Raw genomic sequence first — 17,663 nt, 5'->3', positions numbered from 1 at the left:
TTACCCTGCTATTACCTTAAGAGGCAATGTTGAGTTAGGGAGCCTGGCTATGATATAATCTAACTATGCAGCCATCTGTGTAAAGATCTACCATTTAAGTTCCTAATTGTGCAATATATGCCAGCCAAACACCCACACTTGTCACCATCTGCAGAGTGCCATGTTCTCCTGGCTAAATATTACCAAATTAATGAATTATGGGTTGCTGTGGACAAATTGAGTAGTAAGAGATGGTTGGGTTGGACTGCATTTAGGAAATTGTTCAGTGCTCTTAATGACCTCAAATTGTTTGCTGCTACAAAGGCCCATCCCATTAACATTCTACTGGAGATCGTGTGAGGTTGCTAGTCTATAGAAATATATGATTTTAGGAGATTTAGTATTTCAAATCATCCAAAGGAAAATAGAAAGTTATTGATATTTTACAAAAAAAATTTTTTTAAGCCAGAATATCTATTTTCTACTATTACATTAAACTCGGTAGTAAATATTTTCATCAGGGAATACATGTGATTGAGAGAGAAAACATTAGTTTAAAAAAATGGGAAAAAGTAACCACTATAACATTTCATCATCCCAAGTTTTAGAATAGATGTATGGCACACAATAGTTTATGTTTCCCTCAGGGCCACTCTTTTCATAAGGGTATCACTAGCAAGCAGTTTTTTTTCATGGGTCCTTCAGTATTTTTGGATCTGTTAGAAAAGTAGTTGTCATTGAAAATGAACAAGTTTTCTCGTGACTCTCTACTATCGCATTTAGGAATGACATATATGTTGAGATAATATCTGGCAACAGGGAAGAACCATTAACCAGCCAAGTCATGATATATATGAATTAATTGATTGATTTTATTCTAATTTATTAGCTTAAGCAAGACCCCGCAACTTGATACAAATAAAACTACAAAACAGTAAAGGTATCCCAGAAGTCTTTGTGTATTTTAAAGCTGTGTTGTCTAAACTTCCAGGGCCTCTACTATAAAATGTTTTGAAATGTTAACGTGAGAATAGAAACAGGATCAGGGGGTCAGCTAGGTGGTGCAGTGGACAGAGCTCTGGCCATGGAGTCAGGAGGACCTGAATTCAAATCCGGCCTCATACACATGACATTTATTAGCTGTGTGACCCTGAGCAAGTCACTTAACCTGGATTGCCTCACTGAAAAAAGCAAAAAAAAAAAAAAGAATAGAAACAGGATCTCTGATTTCATCCTAGCATTCGTAGTACCATATTTATAGGAGTTCAAATGCATTATTATTCTCTACCATTAGTGACTAAAATAAAGACCAAATACTTTAATTCACATCATTTCAAAAGATTAGAGTTGACAGCTATGTGATCTTGGTCAAATCGCTTAACTTCTCTGCACTTTGATTCCCTTCCTTTGTCAGATGAGGACAGAAGTACTTAAACTGCCCATCTCCCAGGGTTGTTTTAGCAAATGAAATATTGCCTGTAAAAATGAGTATTTTAAAACTTTTTTAAAAAAATATAATACAAGATCAAATACTTAAATTCAAATCATTTTTAAAGGTTAGGGATGACATCTGTATGATTTGGGACAAATCATTTGACCATGCTGAACTTTGGTTTCCTCCTTTGTGAAATGACAATAGTAGTTCTCAAGCTCCCCCATACCCTACATGTGGAAAAACTCAAGAGTTCTGCTGTTTATAAACCTCAACTCAACTCTACCATATGCATCATTATCTTTAGTTCAAGATAAATTCTGAAGTTGCACAGTCAGAATCTCAAACTGGTTTCTCAAGTCTGGATAAATACTATAATGCCATTGCTCATTGCTCTGGATATGGCATCTTTGTGGGGTTTTTTTGGGGGGGGGTTGTTAGGCAATGGGGTTAAGTGACTTACCCAGGGTCACATAGCTAGTAAGTGTTAGGTGTCTGAGGGCAGATTTGAATTTAGGTCCTCCTGATTCCAGGGCCAGTGCTCTATCCACTGTGCCACCTAGCTGCCCCTTGGATATGTAATCTTGGTGATAAAGCCATCCTGATAAATTTTATACTATACTTTATATAATTAACAATAAACGTTTTCCCCTTAATCTGAGTTTATTTCTCTTGTATGAACTAAGAAATAAATTACAGAAGTGAAAGAAAAATACAAAATTAGAATGTGAATGACTGTATATAATCTAATAAATACCACCAATTTAGAACAGAGAGAGGGGGAGGAGAATAGGGAACAATGTCCTTATTCAAATGAAGGAAAATTCAAATTGCAAAATGCATTGAGGGAAATGCATTTTATTATTTGATTCAGATGAAAGTTTCACATAAGTATTCGCTCTATTCCTTTGATGAGTAAATCAGAAAATTTTGGAATTACAGAAAACATATTAATCATATGGAAATGGTTATTTTAATGCGTTTTTTTTTACCTTCATACTTGGATAGATCCATCCTTTTATCATTGGAGGTATTTCTTTGATGTATGTAGATTTTAGCTTTTCTTTACCTCATCCTTCAGATTTTTTTTTTATTCCATGTCTTTCCAGTAGACTGCTGGTTTTACCCGCATTCTTTGAGCATCTTGGGGATACCAACTTATGACTGGGGCAGTGTGCGGACCTTTTTTTTTTTTTTGGCTTTTTTTTGGCTTTTTTTGGTGAGGTGATCGGGATTAAGTGACTTGCCCAGGGTCACACAGCTAGTGTCATGTGTAAGTGTCAGGTCCTCCTGACTTCAGGGCCGGATCTCCATCCATTGCACTGCCTAGCTGCCTCTACTTTTTCTTATTTTTTACTGTGTATTCCACCCGTTTCCTTTTCTAATCATATTACTGCTTAAATTGGCATAAATAATTAAATTTTGGCTCTAAAACTCTTAAAATTCTTGAAAATAAATTTTCTGTGATTCTTCAATATGTTAAAAAATTCTACTATCCTAATTATATCAGTATAATTTTGTTTTTTATTTAGTGCAATGGTTTTTTTTGTGTTAATTACAAATTGTTCTGAATTAGTCATTAAACCACTTATAAGACTCTACAAGACTTAGTGTATATAAGTTGTATAGTGCTACTGATGCTTTATCAGTCTGACTGATCTCACATGTATTGGCTTCTGCAAAAGTCATAAGTCCATTTTATTTCTAAATAGTTATTAAAAACAGGTGTTTTGAAACAAGATGTATTTTCAGAATCTTTCCCACTCTAAGTATTTAATTTTTAGGCAATTTGAGGGGAAATACCCTCTAAGTTTTCATGTATTTTTGACTATATGTTCTTAATAATTTAACGCCTACCCAAACCATCGAGTTAAAAAACTAAACACAAGCTGTTCTTTTGGGGAAAAACTATTATTATTAAGTACACATATGTAATTGTGTGTGTGTGTCTGCATGAAGTATACATAACTTGTGCCAGAATGTTAAGAACCAAAAAAAGGTTTTGTTTTTTTTTTTAAAAGCTATGCTGTTGTTCAAGAGAAAGCTTTTCTCTGCAGAGTGAAATGGATCATGATAATGAATAAAAGAGAGAAGGAAAAATTATTCCAACTCTCATTTTATTTTCTTTGCCATGGAAAAGAATTTTTTTTATTTGAAAAAAGAAAACAAAAGAATTAAATAAGGAATTGAAACTTAAGATAAATGAGAAGATAAGAGAGGACCTACTTCTCTCAGTGAGATCACTTCACCAGACCAGACAAACTTCACTTAAGGTTACCAAGAGATCTATAGTGGTTGTGACTGACTGCTGAACCACTGTCAGTAATATTGCAAAATCATGGAGGAGAGGGGATATGCCACTTGCCTCGAAGAAGGGAAGAACAGGACAGCAAACTTGGCAAAATTCTAGAATGTATCATTAAAATAGATTAATTTGTGAGCATTTAAAAGTGGAAATATTGGTCATTTAGAGCCAACATGATGTCATCAAGAACAGGTTATGCTGCATTAAGCCAATTTCCCTTTATGACAGGATTACGACACTCTAGATAGGAAGATCAGGGAAATGCTAGAGATGCACAGTATACCTAAATTTAAGTGAGAAGGGAAGGGGGAGAGAATAAGCATTTATTAGGTGCCTACTATGTGCCAAGCACTGTGCTAAGTAAGTACTTTTACAAATATCTCATTTGATCCTCATAGCAGGGAGTTAGGTACTATTATTATCCTCATTTTACAGTGGAGGAAACTGAGGTAGATAGAGGTTAAGTGACTTGCCCAGGGTTACACAGCTTTTAAGTGTTTTGAGTCCACATTTGAATTCAGGTCTTCCTGACTACACTTGAACTAGGTATTGGTATAGTTAGGTGACTTGAAAACTGCTTCAAACAAAAATATTCAATGTATCAATGTCATCTTGAAGGCAGAAGTTTCTAAAGGAGTGTCCTAGGGATCTCCCCTTGGCCATGCTGTGTTAAACAGTATTGTCACTAATGTGGGTTAATATCTAACAGAATAAAAATATAATACAACATAACTTATATTAATTTGAGGTTTTCTAAGTCAATGTGCATTTTTTTTTTTTTTAGTTTGACACCACTGCTCTAGAGCTTTTATTTCACCTGTTATCTTTTGCTTTATTTCTTCTAGCTATTCATGTAGTCTTTATGGAAAATCCAGTTTTTTCCTTTGAGTTTCTGCTTATATTTGTCATTCCTTTTGGTCTGGATTTTTTGGGCATCTCTATTATCTACAGTGTTTATACTGGTCAGCTCTTGTTTGGTTTACTTAATTCTCCATCTTTAGCTCTGAATTGAGACTTTGTATCAGTACCAGACTCAACCTCTTGCTACATCTTTTGGCCAGGTGTCGAGCATTGCATAGGCTTACCCTGGGTCACCTGGGTACCTTGTTCTGACCTCAGCCTCAGTACTTGGCCCTTCTGGATTTTTCAGGTTGAGAGCACTGAATTTCAGGGCCCTCTATAGCATCTGAAGACAGAGTGCTAGGGACCCCAAAACCCCTGGGTACCTCACTGCCCCTGGTTTAAATGTTGTCATGTATATCACTGTCAGCTGTTGCTCCCTAGGGCTTGTGTTGTCCACTTTGGGACTTTTCTCTGGGGAACCCTTCACTCTTGCTGTTCTCGGACACAGCGTCCTGCAGGCCACCCTTGTCTCTGGCCTGTCTCCAAGCTTAGAGCTTGTTGGTGTGCACTGCCTCTGACTGTGGGCAGCCCCTTTTCCTCTGGTCTTTCAGTTTCTGGCAGGCTTTTTGTGCAGTGCTGGAGTGGAAGTAATCATTTCCTGTACTTCCTTATTGGATTTCTTGATCATTATTTATTCTGTTGTGAACTTCAGGTATCTCAAAATCAATATGTCTAATATATTTACTTACATTAATCGTGATAATTTTGACCTCTCGGGGCTTTTTTTAGATATGATTATTTGTTGGATAAAATACAGTCAACGTAGTGTTTCTTTGTAATGTGTTTGACAAAGAACTTGGGACATGAAGAAGTATCTGCTCTGACATTTTCTTATTCACTTATGCTTGCATAATTTTTTTTTATGCTTGTATTAATATTCGTCTCTAATACCTAGTTTCTTTGAAAGAATATTTTAAGCTACCTGGCCATTTCATGAGAGCTAGTTTAGTTAGAACTAGATAATATAATCTATAAATTCAATTAACTAGGTATGTATGAACTGTAAAATATGTTAGTATGCTGAAAGTGAATGAGTGAGGGCTCTATTATCAACACCTCTACTTTGTGGAGCTCCCAATAACTCTCATGTATCATTCATTATATGTGACTGCCTAATGAGCACTGAGGATGCCAATATCAGTTCACGTATTAACTGTTATTAAAGCTTAATTTCTTTTTTAAACATAAATATAAGTTCTTTTCTTGCCACATTCCAGAGGATCATCTTGTGTACTGTGGCAGGCTGCATGTACCCCATTTTGGATACCACTGTTCTAATCAGATTTGATCTTTACTGTCTAGCACAGTGCCTGGTACATATTAGATGTTTAATCCTTGCTTATTGATTGATTAATGCTAGAATTTTTACAAAATGAATAACACATCTATAATCTCATGGGTAAGGACACTCATACCCCAGTGGAGGTCACAGCCCATTTATGTCCATATATTAACATAAATCCTCCCTAGAGCATCACCTAAAAGCTGGAGTGCTTTCTCTGAGCCTTTCAATATTTTTTCTATAACTGGGCAGTACTTGACCTCTCACTACATGATTAGCCTATTTTTTTTTCCTATTTCCTACAGTACTTTTCATGGGCAAATCATATAGAGTATATATATAGAGTATATATAGTATATAGGGCAAATCATATAGAGTATATATATAGAGTATATAGAGTAATATACTGTATATAGCTTGTACCTACTCTACATTTTACTTGAACAGTAAGCAAGTTTGAATTTTCATTTCACTTCTTCCTCATTTCACTTCTTCCATATTTATCAGTGAGCTATGCAGCATTATAGCCAAGCATTATTATTGTGTTATACTTTACAGTTACAGTACTCCTGTTTCTTTTAATAGATGAGACTGTTAAAAGTTAATCATTGACAAGAAAGAATGTTGTGTCACCACATACCAGAAAGATGAGTTTACTTGATAGTTGAGTTTTAGTCCCAGGAGCTTGTATTCACAGTTTATGTCAATGTAGTATAACTATAAACCCCACACTGAAATCTTAACAGGAAATTTGAATCTTAATTATTTTAAAGGTAACTATATTTTCATTTCTTTAATGAGTTATACATTTATGTCTGGATTTTCGTTTTCTCAGTGTTGATTAGGGTTGTGAGCCCTTTTATTACAAGCCCTGCCCTGAAATACTAGTTGTAATCTTTTTTCCAAAAAATAGCCTTGAAATATTTGGTCATCATTCAGTAGTTTATACATTTTAGGAATTATTGTAATTAACCCTCTTATTCCAACAAAAAAAGGCACTGCAGATTCTAAACCTGTTTTGAAATACATAATTGGTAGGCTGGAAGAAGTGACAATAATTTCTTTGGATTAGAATTGTTTGGCTAATTAGAGAGTGCTCCCCTAAACACATCGTGGTTTTTAAAGCTCTGCCAGTTGGTCAATTAATGATAGATGATTTGAAGCTTTAGTGGGACAAGTATGGCTCCGTAGAACTGCTATTGTTGTGTTTGTATTTAATTGCTGTGTTTATATAGGATAGATATCCTGAGATCAGTGATCCCCATGTTTTATCATTGCTCTAATAGGTATGAGAAAATAATAAAAAAATAGAAAATAGAGGATAAAGGACTATTTGGAGTTTGGGTCTTTTTTTTCTTATTATTATAATAGGTGAGAGGCTACTTGGCATTGACAAATAGAGACAGACAAGGGAAACAGAGAGAAGGACAGAGAGAGGGAGTTAGCCTATTAAATCCTTTCTGTGAGCCAAGTAATGGGGATACAAATGTTATTTAGTTGTTTGTGGCCCCATTTGGTGTTTTCTTGGCAAAGATACAGAGTGGTTTGCCATTTCCTTCTCCAGCTCATTTTACAGATGAGGAAATGGAGGCAAACAGGGCTCAGTGACTTGTCTAGGGTCTTACAGCTACTACATGTCTTGGGCCAGATTTGAATTCAGGAAGATGTCTTCCTGACTAGACCCAGTAAGAATGCTACTGTGCAAGTTAGCTGCCCCAGAGATACAAATACAAATAAACTAGAAAGTCTTTGCCCTCAAAGAGCTTTCATTCTAATGAGGGAGGACAAAATGGAATGAGGAGCTAATGGGATCTGTGTAGCATGTAGGGATGTACGGTATGGAGATGTCTGGAAAATGATATGGAAATCTGGTTCCAGGCAAGATAAAGCAAAAGTTCACATGTCAAAGTCCAGGATGGTCCCAGGGACAGAGCTCAAGGTTCCTTTGGTGAATAGATAGAGATGATGCCTGGACTAGAGATGTCATCCTGTCCATCTTGTCTCATCCTCATCTTTCAAATCTTACCCTTCCACTCTAGCCGCACAACTACAATCCTAGATCAGCTCTTTGTTTCCATCTGCCAAGGCTGTTGGGATAGTTTAGTTCTCTGAGTCTTATCTGTCCTCTCCAATCCAGTCTTCATACCAGTGTAATAATAATCTTTCTTCACATTGATCTTTTCATATCACTCATCTTTTTTGAAATCTTTAATGACTCCCTATTGTCTACTGGATAAATTTTAAATTTCAATACTTGACATACAAGACCCTCTGCAACTTCTGTCCATCTGTATATTTCCTGCTATTTATGTATTTTTTGTCATTCAATTTAAAATTTTGAATTTGAATTTGGAGTCCCTCCCTCGAGCCTCTCCCCAACCCATTGAGAAGGAAAGCAATATGATATGTATTATACATGTGAAGTCATGCAAAATATATTTTCATTTTACAAAAAAAGCAAGAAAAATAAAGTGAAATAAATATGCTTTGATCTGCACACAGCGTTAATCAGTTTTCTTTCTGGAGGTAGAAGCTGCTGTGTATTTCTCCACAAATTGGACAGTTCTTTGTTCTCTTAAGATGCACAGTGTCAACTTTATGCCCTTGTTTAAGTTGTTCCTTGTACCTATTGTGTCCTCCATTCCTTCCTTTTTCTTGTTAAGTTTTCTACCCATCCTTTAAAATCCAACTCAGATGCTACTTATTCCAAGAAACCTTTCATGGCTTCCTGGTTGGTAATGACCTAATATTTTGTTTTATTAGTCTTGATATTGGATATTTTAGCTATTTATATTTTATATGTCTCACACCCTAGTAAGCTGTATTTATCCATTTCTCCAACACCTAGCATAATGTTCTTTACATCATAGGCACTCAATAATTATTTTTGATTTGAGGGTTAATTTTGTTTGTTTGGGATTTTTTTTGTATTTATATGTATTCTTGTGCTTTAAAATTTTAAGATTAGTCTTTTTGATCATTTTTTTGACCATTTGATGAACATTATGTTCACTAATTAAATCGGTTCACTTTTCTTCTTTATGTATGCATGTATATACTTATCTCTATAATGTGTCCACATGAAAACATAATTTGTGTTTTCTTTGAGCTTTTATTCTTTTTGATTGTAAATGTGTAATCATCTCTGCCTTCACTGACAATGACACTTGTGTTTATGATGTTAGGAATAGCTCTGTTCTTTCTCCTGTATAACATCTACTTTAATAATTGTCTGTAGAATCTGGTCAAAGATTGATCATTTACCCTTTCTTAGGAATTATTTTTTCTTAGAGGTTGGACAGAAATGGATGCAAAAGATCTGTTGTTTTGTGGTGACTCCACGAAATTAAAGCCAAATGATTCAGTATTAGGTAGGCCAGCAAGATGTTCAAATTGTGAGCATTTCCAAAGAAATTAAAATAAGGCACAAACACTATTATTTTCCTAGTGTATTTTTAAGAGGAAATCTCAGTTCATCATTTTCCTCTTTTTAAAAAAATATATTTTGTGATAGAAAATCTTTTAACTATGACTAAAAACCTAACAGACATTCTTGAAGATGCTTCATGGCTTTCATGACATTGGGTTGGTGGTGTGCCTATTTTAATTTAAAATGGCACTGCAGTGATGATGAATTAAGACTTGTTTAATAGATATTTCTAATATTGGGGCAATTACTCATGCAGAACTCCCATTAGGAATAATGTAGTTTATTGAAAAGAATGCTAAATTTGGAGCAGAAAATTTTAAGATCAAATCCTGATTCTGTATTTTACTCCTTTTGTGAAAATGGGCAAATCAACTCAACTTATCTGGTCTTCAGATTCCTTATGTATAAAATGAGGAGATTGACTTACCATAGTGGAAAGAATACTTGACTTTGGAGTCAGAAACAGCTAAGTTTTGATTCTACATCTGACTCTTTGTAGCTGGATGACCATGGACAATTCATTTGACTTTTCTGATCCTTAGTTTCCTCAACTTTGAAAATAAGGATAATAGTACCTACTTCACAGAGTTGTTGTGAGGTTCAAAGGAGCTAATATTGGTAAAACATTATGTAAAACTTAAAGCAGTCTATGTCAGTTATTTCTTGGATATTCCAGTAGATCTGAAGTTGCATCATTCTAGGTATTTTTCTAGTAATGCAAATCAGAGCCCATCCTTGCTTGCCCATCTTGTGACTCTCATCATTTCATTACAGGGGACCCACCTGATCTGATAGGTACCTTCTCTCATTCTCTTGACATTTCACGGAAACCAGTAGAGCACACAGGCCATTCCTTAACTTGTTCCCCATACTTATTACATGACCAGCCTATCTTTTTTCACAGGCATATGTTTCTCTCATACTATGCTCATGCCTACCTACCATGTGCTTCTTCATTGCTCTTTTTGTGATCCTCAACTTTGATTCTTAGTGGTCTTTTCCCACTGCCAGGCTCTTTCTACATCAGTCTGTTTTACCTTTCATTGCTAGAGTAATGTTCTAAATGCGCAGAGTTGATCACGTTACTCCCATACTTAGAAACCTTCAATGATTACTACTCCCAACAGCCTGGTCCCCCCACCCCCTGCGCCTTGTTTTTTTCACTTGGACTTGTTACTTCATTGATGTAAGGAAGGAACTCCCTCTATCAATGTAGTTCAGCAAGTCTTCTGAGACTTAAGTCTTAGTGAGTTATGAGTTGATTTGTCCTGGGGTCACACAGCCAGTATGTTTCAATGACGGGTCTTTCTGATTCTGAAGCTAGGTTTCTGTCTGTTATACTATTTTGCCTCTCTCAGTGGTTCTTCATTGTCAAAATGGATAATTTTGATTATATCATTTATTAAAATTAAGGCCAAACTCCAGTCCATTTTTCTAGCTTTCCTTCTATGAACTAGTCCCTTTCATATAGTTTCTATTCAGCTGAACAGGACTACTTGTCATTATCTTCATCCACTCTGTCTTTTCACACTTTCATGCCATTATTCACATTATCACCCTAGTCTGGAATTCAATCTCTCCTCCTACCCTTACCTTCACTTGTGGAATTGCAGCCCCTTTTTGAAGGCCTCATTCAAATGCAGCCTCTGTGAAACCTTCTCTGTCATCCTAGACAAAAGTAGTTTTTTATTTCTTTGGCATTCATAACAGTCTTTGTTACTATATTCTAATTTTATTATTAATTAGTATTACTATTTTAGTGTATATTATTTCCTCTACTAGGTTCCCTTCCATGTGCTTCCTAAACAGTTGTTGAATGAGGTTGGTAAAAATAGATTTTCTTTTTAATTTTTGCATGTGTGAAACTTTTTATTGGGAGGAGAAAGAAAAGGATAAACATTTGATAGGAGGTAATTCAAACATCTGAATTGAAATGATATCAATTTTTTTTCTTCTTTAGTGTTAAATGTTTACAAAAGACAGTGAAGGATTCTTATCACATAATTTGTAAACCATGTGCTTGTGAACTTGAAGTTTGTGCTAAATGTGGAAAGAAAGAAGAAATTGTTATTCCGTGAGTATTTATTTCCATGAAAGTTTATTTCACTCTTCCACTGCTTGATGCACATGAGTTTTCTTTCATTGAAGTATGCTGATTAACTAATAATAAGGCTTATATTTCAGTAAAATTATACGATGGGTCAATATCAATTTGTGGAAACAGATTGTAAGAGAATTTCAATTTAAAAATTTTCAATAGTTCTTTCCCCATAACGTGATCAAATCTGTGCATTTCGAGCATTACTCCCCATATCCCTGCACTTGAATGGGGCCTTCAAAACAAAAACAACTGTTTTTCACGTTAATCAGCCCTAATGAGTTAATGTTTTTATGTTAATTTTTAAAAAATTTTTTCTTGTTTGTAACACAATTTCATTCAAGTCAAGCCTTGTTTCTCTCTGACTGAGGTCATTGAATTCAGAGTATACTCTGTATTTCTCTGGTTCATGTAAGACCTGCTTACCTGACATAGAAAGGAAAATAAATAGCTGTGAACTTAGATATGGTGCATTTTTTGCTTTGTTATAGTAAATGGATAACCATATGTCTTTATTTGGAATATATTGGCTGTTGCCATTATTCCTGTAAATACTGCCTCTGGGGATGCAGACTAACTTAAGAGCCTTATGACATAAGCATTTGGTATAACTTCATTTGCTACTTGGTGTGCAACCATTGAGAGGGGAGTCAGTATGTGGTCAAATCTTATTCTATTTTGTTGTTCTTTACAAGCACTGCTGTTGCACTTAACACTTCACACTTCACACCATCAAACCCAGGTACCCTTCATCTATTCTTCTACCCCAACTACCCTTTCCTCCTTAGCTTCTGGTCAAATCTACTTCTCCTTAGAGAGGTTTTAGGCCCAAATTCCTTCGCAAAAGTGGAATAAATAGCCGTCAGTGAATACCTGTGTTATTTGCGTAGGTGATGTACACAGCCTCCTTGGGCTAAAATGGAGCTTCCATGTAAACATGAAGTTCTCAGACTAGTTTTGTTTGATTTCAGTTAGAAGCCCCATTTTTCACAGTAGGGATCCATGGTTCTATCCCTATCCCAAGAAAATATAAAAAGTGTTTAATCTACAAGACTTAGGCAATATGTAAATAAACTAATTTTTAAATTTTTACTGTCATCAAAACAAGACTCAGGTTGACAGTGGACAAAACAGAGAAACTGAAAATAGATTAGAATATTGTGATGGTGACTTTTTGTTTATGGTTTTGATTTTGTTTTGTGTTAAACAGTTTTTCTGTAATGAATGTCATGTACTAATTTGATTGGGCTTGGCATATGACCAGCAACATTATTATTAGCTGAGCTTGTAACTTAATCTTCAGGGATCTTTATTCATATTTACTTCACTGAAATTCTTGCTGATCAGGCACAAAAAAAATAAAATTTTGTTGAAAAGACTCCCTCTGCCATTACTGAACAAGAGAATAATAAAAGCCTGGCAGGTAATTGGATTTTTTCCCCTCTCTCCATCAGGATCAGTAGTAACAAACTAGAGAAGACAGCAGACGTTGAAAGTGACGAGATATCTCACTGCAGGAGAAGAAACAGAAGATTTGAAGAGGAACAAAGTGATGACGAATTAGATTTTGACCTTGACTTAAATGAATCAGAAGATGAGGAACAAAGTAATCACAGCAGCTATACCAAAAACAAATCTCCAAGTGCAAAAATCTAACCAACTTGAAGATCTTGTACAAAGGCCTGTGAAATTATATACAGGACAGTGGAATGCTCCCTGACTTGGAATTAGGGGTTGCCAGGTTCTAGTTTTGCCTCTGTTATTAACCAGTTATGTAACCATGGTCAAATCACTTGCTTTCTTGGAGTCATTTTTTTCCTCTGTAAAATGGCATCAGTAAATGACCTGAAAAGACTGTTTCCAGATCTAGTTTTCTGTCATTGGGATTTCATTAAAAACAGATTCCATTCTTAAATTTCTCTTGGAACAATAAAAATGAACTCTTTTTTTTTTTTAATTCAACATACTGCTTCTTTAATTTTGATGCTTCCATTTTGAGTTTTCTCATGGAATGTCTCTTAAGATTTTAAATGTTGAGTAATTTCTTTAGTATTATTATTTAGAAACCTACATGATCAGAAGTCATAAGCCTGAACAATATTCAGGATTAATGGAATATTTTAATCTCTGATGTGAAGGGATCTCATTAGGGTGTGGTACTTCAACAAATATTAATTAGTTGATATTAAGTAGATAATTCACGTTAAAAAGTCATAATCTCGTATTTTTCCTTTATTGTAGAAATAGAATGTTGTAGTAGAAAAAACACTGGATGTGAGGTTAGGAGATAATGAAGTTCAAGTCCCATAATTCTTACTAGTTGACAAGTTAAACTCTTTGGGCCTTAGGTTCCTTGTCTGTATAATGGGAGTAAAAATACCTTCTCTGTAGAGTTAATATAAATAAATCACTTTGTAAACCTTAAAGAACTATGTGACTTATCACAAGTCATTCATAAAAATTATGTAAGATTCTTCTTATTAATAAGAATAATAATGATAACTCCAATTTATGCTCCTTGTTCTTCCCCTTGACTTAATTCGTATTTTACATGAAAGAAGTGATTGTTATATTGTGAAAAGTTAGAAGATGTCATCTCTTAAGTATCACTCAGTTCTATTACCCAAGAGGTCTTAGACATGAACATATTTATGATACATATGTTCGTTATACTTAAGCCCTTTCATATACATTATCTTGTGTCATCCATATAATAGTACTTTAAGGCAAGGAGGGCAAGTAATAAGTAATAAGCTAAAGTTCTGGCTCTGGTTCTTCTACTTGCTAGTCATTAGATGCTAGTTAACTTAATCTCTCTGATCCTCAGTTTCCTGTGGAGCAAGTTAGTAAGAGCTGTTTTACTTAGAGTCATAAGCACCATAGAGTTCATCTAATCTCATTCCCTCATTTGCAGATGGGCACAGGAATTGGCTCTTGTTGCATGAGTGTAATAGCGGCAGAAAAATTCTTCTGAATTCTTCCAGGCCAATATTCTTTCCACTATATCTACCTTACAGAGTAGCTGTGAATATAAAATTATTTAATAAACATGAAAATTATAAATTACTTTCTAGAAACAAGTTTGGGGAGCAATAGGCCCAGCATTTTAAGTGGGACAGTAATACTCATTCTTCTCAACTCCCCTCTAGTCAGTTATAAATGTGTTTTAATATAACTATATCTCTAATTCAAAACATATGCAGGATATAATCCAGTTTATGCAATGTCTTTGCTTTTTTGCATATTGTTATCATTATTATTGTTGTTGTTGTTGTTATTATTATTATTATTAAGAATGGTGCCTGCTAACACAGATTACTCGACTGGAGGGAAGTTTGATAAAGAGCATCACCTAGTGGCATGTTCTTGTAATTGTGGTTCTTTAGTTCCACACCACAAAATATTATCAAAAATAGCCTAGAATTCATTTATGTTATTTAGTTCAGTTGTGTTTGTATGGGAATTGTTTCCCTGACCTAAAACCATTTTCTAGAGTGTGAATCACTATGTAGAAATGAAACAGGCTTTTTATTTTCTTTTTACTGTGATGTCTAAGCATTTTTTGGTAGCTTAATATGTGCCCATATATGAAGACTATGTACTGTACATCCTGAAACCTTATCATTTTTAATAGTGCCTAGTATATCATGGCTAAAAATAATTAGTACAAAATATTTTGGTTTATAAATAGCCGAGATTTAAAGTTATGTACTCACTTGCCTATGTTACTCAGGACTGGTTTCAAAACATTTCCAAAGAAAAAAGCATAAAAATATGATGGATGAAAGAAATGGCGTCAGTTCAACAAATTTTATTAAATGTAAGCTAAGTTCAGTGCATTATGCTCAGGTATTTTTTTTTTTAATCCATAAGTTTTATATAGCTTTATTTTAAAAAAACAAACAAAAAAGAAAACAATAACAAAATAAAAATGGTGAAAACATGACAATATCCAAAATTGAGATCCTTCCACTTTTCAAAGGCAAAAGCTCTGAAAGTTCTACCAACTGGAAGAACTATAACAAGACAAGAATTATGAATGGGGCAATGATGTCATTTCACAAACAGAATTTTATGTAACCAAAGGAACCTTTCTGGGGTGTAACTATCCTTACAAGCAAATAGGAAGTCGGGGGAGGGGGGCAGGACAGGAAAAAAATGGAATTCCAGTGTTCCAAATCAACTGGTTACATCAGAATCAGCCCATAGTATTCTGGCAAACCGCGTGCATTCATTTTTTGGAGCATTCTAAGAAATCTAATTTTGATTCACTTCAGCAGAGATGATAGCAGCAGGAAAGAATGTGATGTTAAAAGTGTTTGTGTCAGGGCAGCCAGGTGGTGCAGTGGATAGAGCACTGGCCCTTGGAGTCAGGAGGACCTGAGTTCAAATCCGACCTCAGATACTTGACACTTAACACTTCCTAGTTGTGTGATCCTGGGTAAGTCACTTAACCTCGACTGCCTCACCCCCAAATAAATAAAAATAGAAATGCTTGTGTCAACTTCTGGTGTACAGTGGTGTCTCTTCTGGGCAGCTTCAAGGTCAAAGTCTCATAACTTAAATTGGGGCCAAGAATTGAACAAGAACGTAAGAGATATTCTGTGTATTCGGCCACATCTGGGAGAGAATTTAAAGCCGTACTTAAACCCCTTTAAAATTTTTTTTTCCCTTTAAAAATGTCTCTAAATGAAGTTATGTTGGCTGTCAATGAATGTCACTAGTACACGGTGGAGCTCAGGTCTTTTTGTCTGTGGTTTTGGAAACTGCTTTCATTTTTGCAGATGAGCAACTCGTTTGAGATGTATGTTCAGAAGGAATTCCTGAAAGCTTAAGTCAGTTCCCCAGAGTCACATAGGCAGTATGTATCTGAAGCAGTATTTTAACCCAGCTCTTACTGACTCCAAAACCAGCCTTGATTGTGTATCCCCTCTTCTCTTTTTTTCTGTTCACTCTCACGTGGGGGCCTTATCACTTCTCACAGGTTCAGTTATATTCTGAGTCACAGTAGGTACTTTTAATAAATACTTACATTTAGTAATTAGCAAGTCGCAATCTGTCCTCAGCTTGTCTTTCTAGTGTTGTTACACACTGCTCTCCTTCACACATTTCTGTGGTCCAACAAAACAAACTTTCTTACCTGAATTCAAATCCAGCCTTGGGCATTTGACACTTCCTAGCTGTGTGACCCTGAGCAAGTCACTTAATCCCGATTGCCTCATCAAAATGCGAAAGCAAAACAAACAAAAAAAACATGCTTTCTTGCGATTCCTCACACATGATGCTCCATCTCCTGTCTCTATACAAAGGTACAGGCTCTTTCCCATGCCTTGCCTTATTTCTGCCTCATAGATTCCTTCATTTCCCTAAAGCCTCAGCTCAAGTGGCATCTTTTGCACGAACTCTTCCCTGATTCACCTCAATTATTAATATTCTCCCCCATCACTCCAGTCACTATGTGTCTATCTTGTATTTCATACATGTACCTGTCATGCTGTTTTCTTCAAGAGAAGGTTAGCTACTTGAGGGTGGGGACTTTGGCTTTTGTCTTTGCATCTACAATGCCAGGCACATAGTAGGTACTTACTAATTTTTTATTGATTTATTGATTCTTCTACACGATGGAGGATAACATACTTTTAAAAATTAATAAAAAGATAGGTTGCTTAGGTACTTACTAATTTTTTATTGATTTATTGATTCTTCTGCACAATGGAGGATAACATACTTTTAAAAATTAATTTAAAAAAATAGGTTGCTGTGTTGGGAATGTGATGTCTAAAAAGTCTCATGTTTATTTGTATCCTATGATTTCTGTAAGAGGTTTGTGCCCAAACAATATATATCCAATGCTGTAGGTGTTGTAGTTTTAAGACACCCAAGTGACAACCCTGAAAAAACAAAGCGGAACTGTAATTTTATGTATTACTAGCCAGTAAACACTATGCATTATCTAAATGTATATCAAACTTTGTAGCATCTAGCACAATGTTCTACACAAGGTAGGAACTTAATACATGCTTGAACAAATGAAAATATTTTATTTGTCCTGAGTACTTTTAAAGTCATCTCTGCAGCTGTACTTAGCTTGCTCTTGATGCTCAGGAGGTTATAGACAACAGTGACCACTGTGTTCTTACAGAAATAGGCCTCAGTAACTTCCATTTGTATCTCCAACTTTGGGCATTTTAGGCCATCATCAGGAAAAAAAAATAATGATGATATATAGAAAGA

General features: G+C 35.1%; 1 protein-coding gene across 2 annotated transcripts in view; it reads left to right on the top strand.

The window, feature by feature from the left end:
• The window catches only part of CUNH9orf85 (chromosome unknown C9orf85 homolog), an 86,434-nt gene extending 71,115 nt beyond the window's left edge, over positions 1 to 15,319 (top strand). The window contains exons 3-4 of one of the 2 annotated variants that reach the window (XM_027839215.1): positions 11,292 to 11,405; positions 12,884 to 15,314. In XM_027839215.1, coding sequence (XP_027695016.1) covers positions 11,292 to 11,405; positions 12,884 to 13,085 — 316 coding nt within the window. In that variant the 3' untranslated portion in view covers positions 13,086 to 15,314. Of the gene's footprint in view, positions 1 to 11,291; positions 11,406 to 12,883 lie in introns of both variants that reach the window. The other variant, XM_027839216.1, reaches the window with a different exon arrangement.
• Positions 15,320 to 17,663: the final 2,344 nt, after the last annotated feature.

The sequence above is a fragment of the Vombatus ursinus genome, unplaced genomic scaffold (genome assembly GCF_900497805.2).
Source record: "Vombatus ursinus unplaced genomic scaffold, bare-nosed wombat genome assembly UNPS02014832.1, whole genome shotgun sequence".
NCBI lineage: Eukaryota > Metazoa > Chordata > Mammalia > Diprotodontia > Vombatidae > Vombatus > Vombatus ursinus.
Note: the sequence above shows the minus strand (reverse complement) of the source record. Positions and strands in the feature narration are given on the sequence as shown.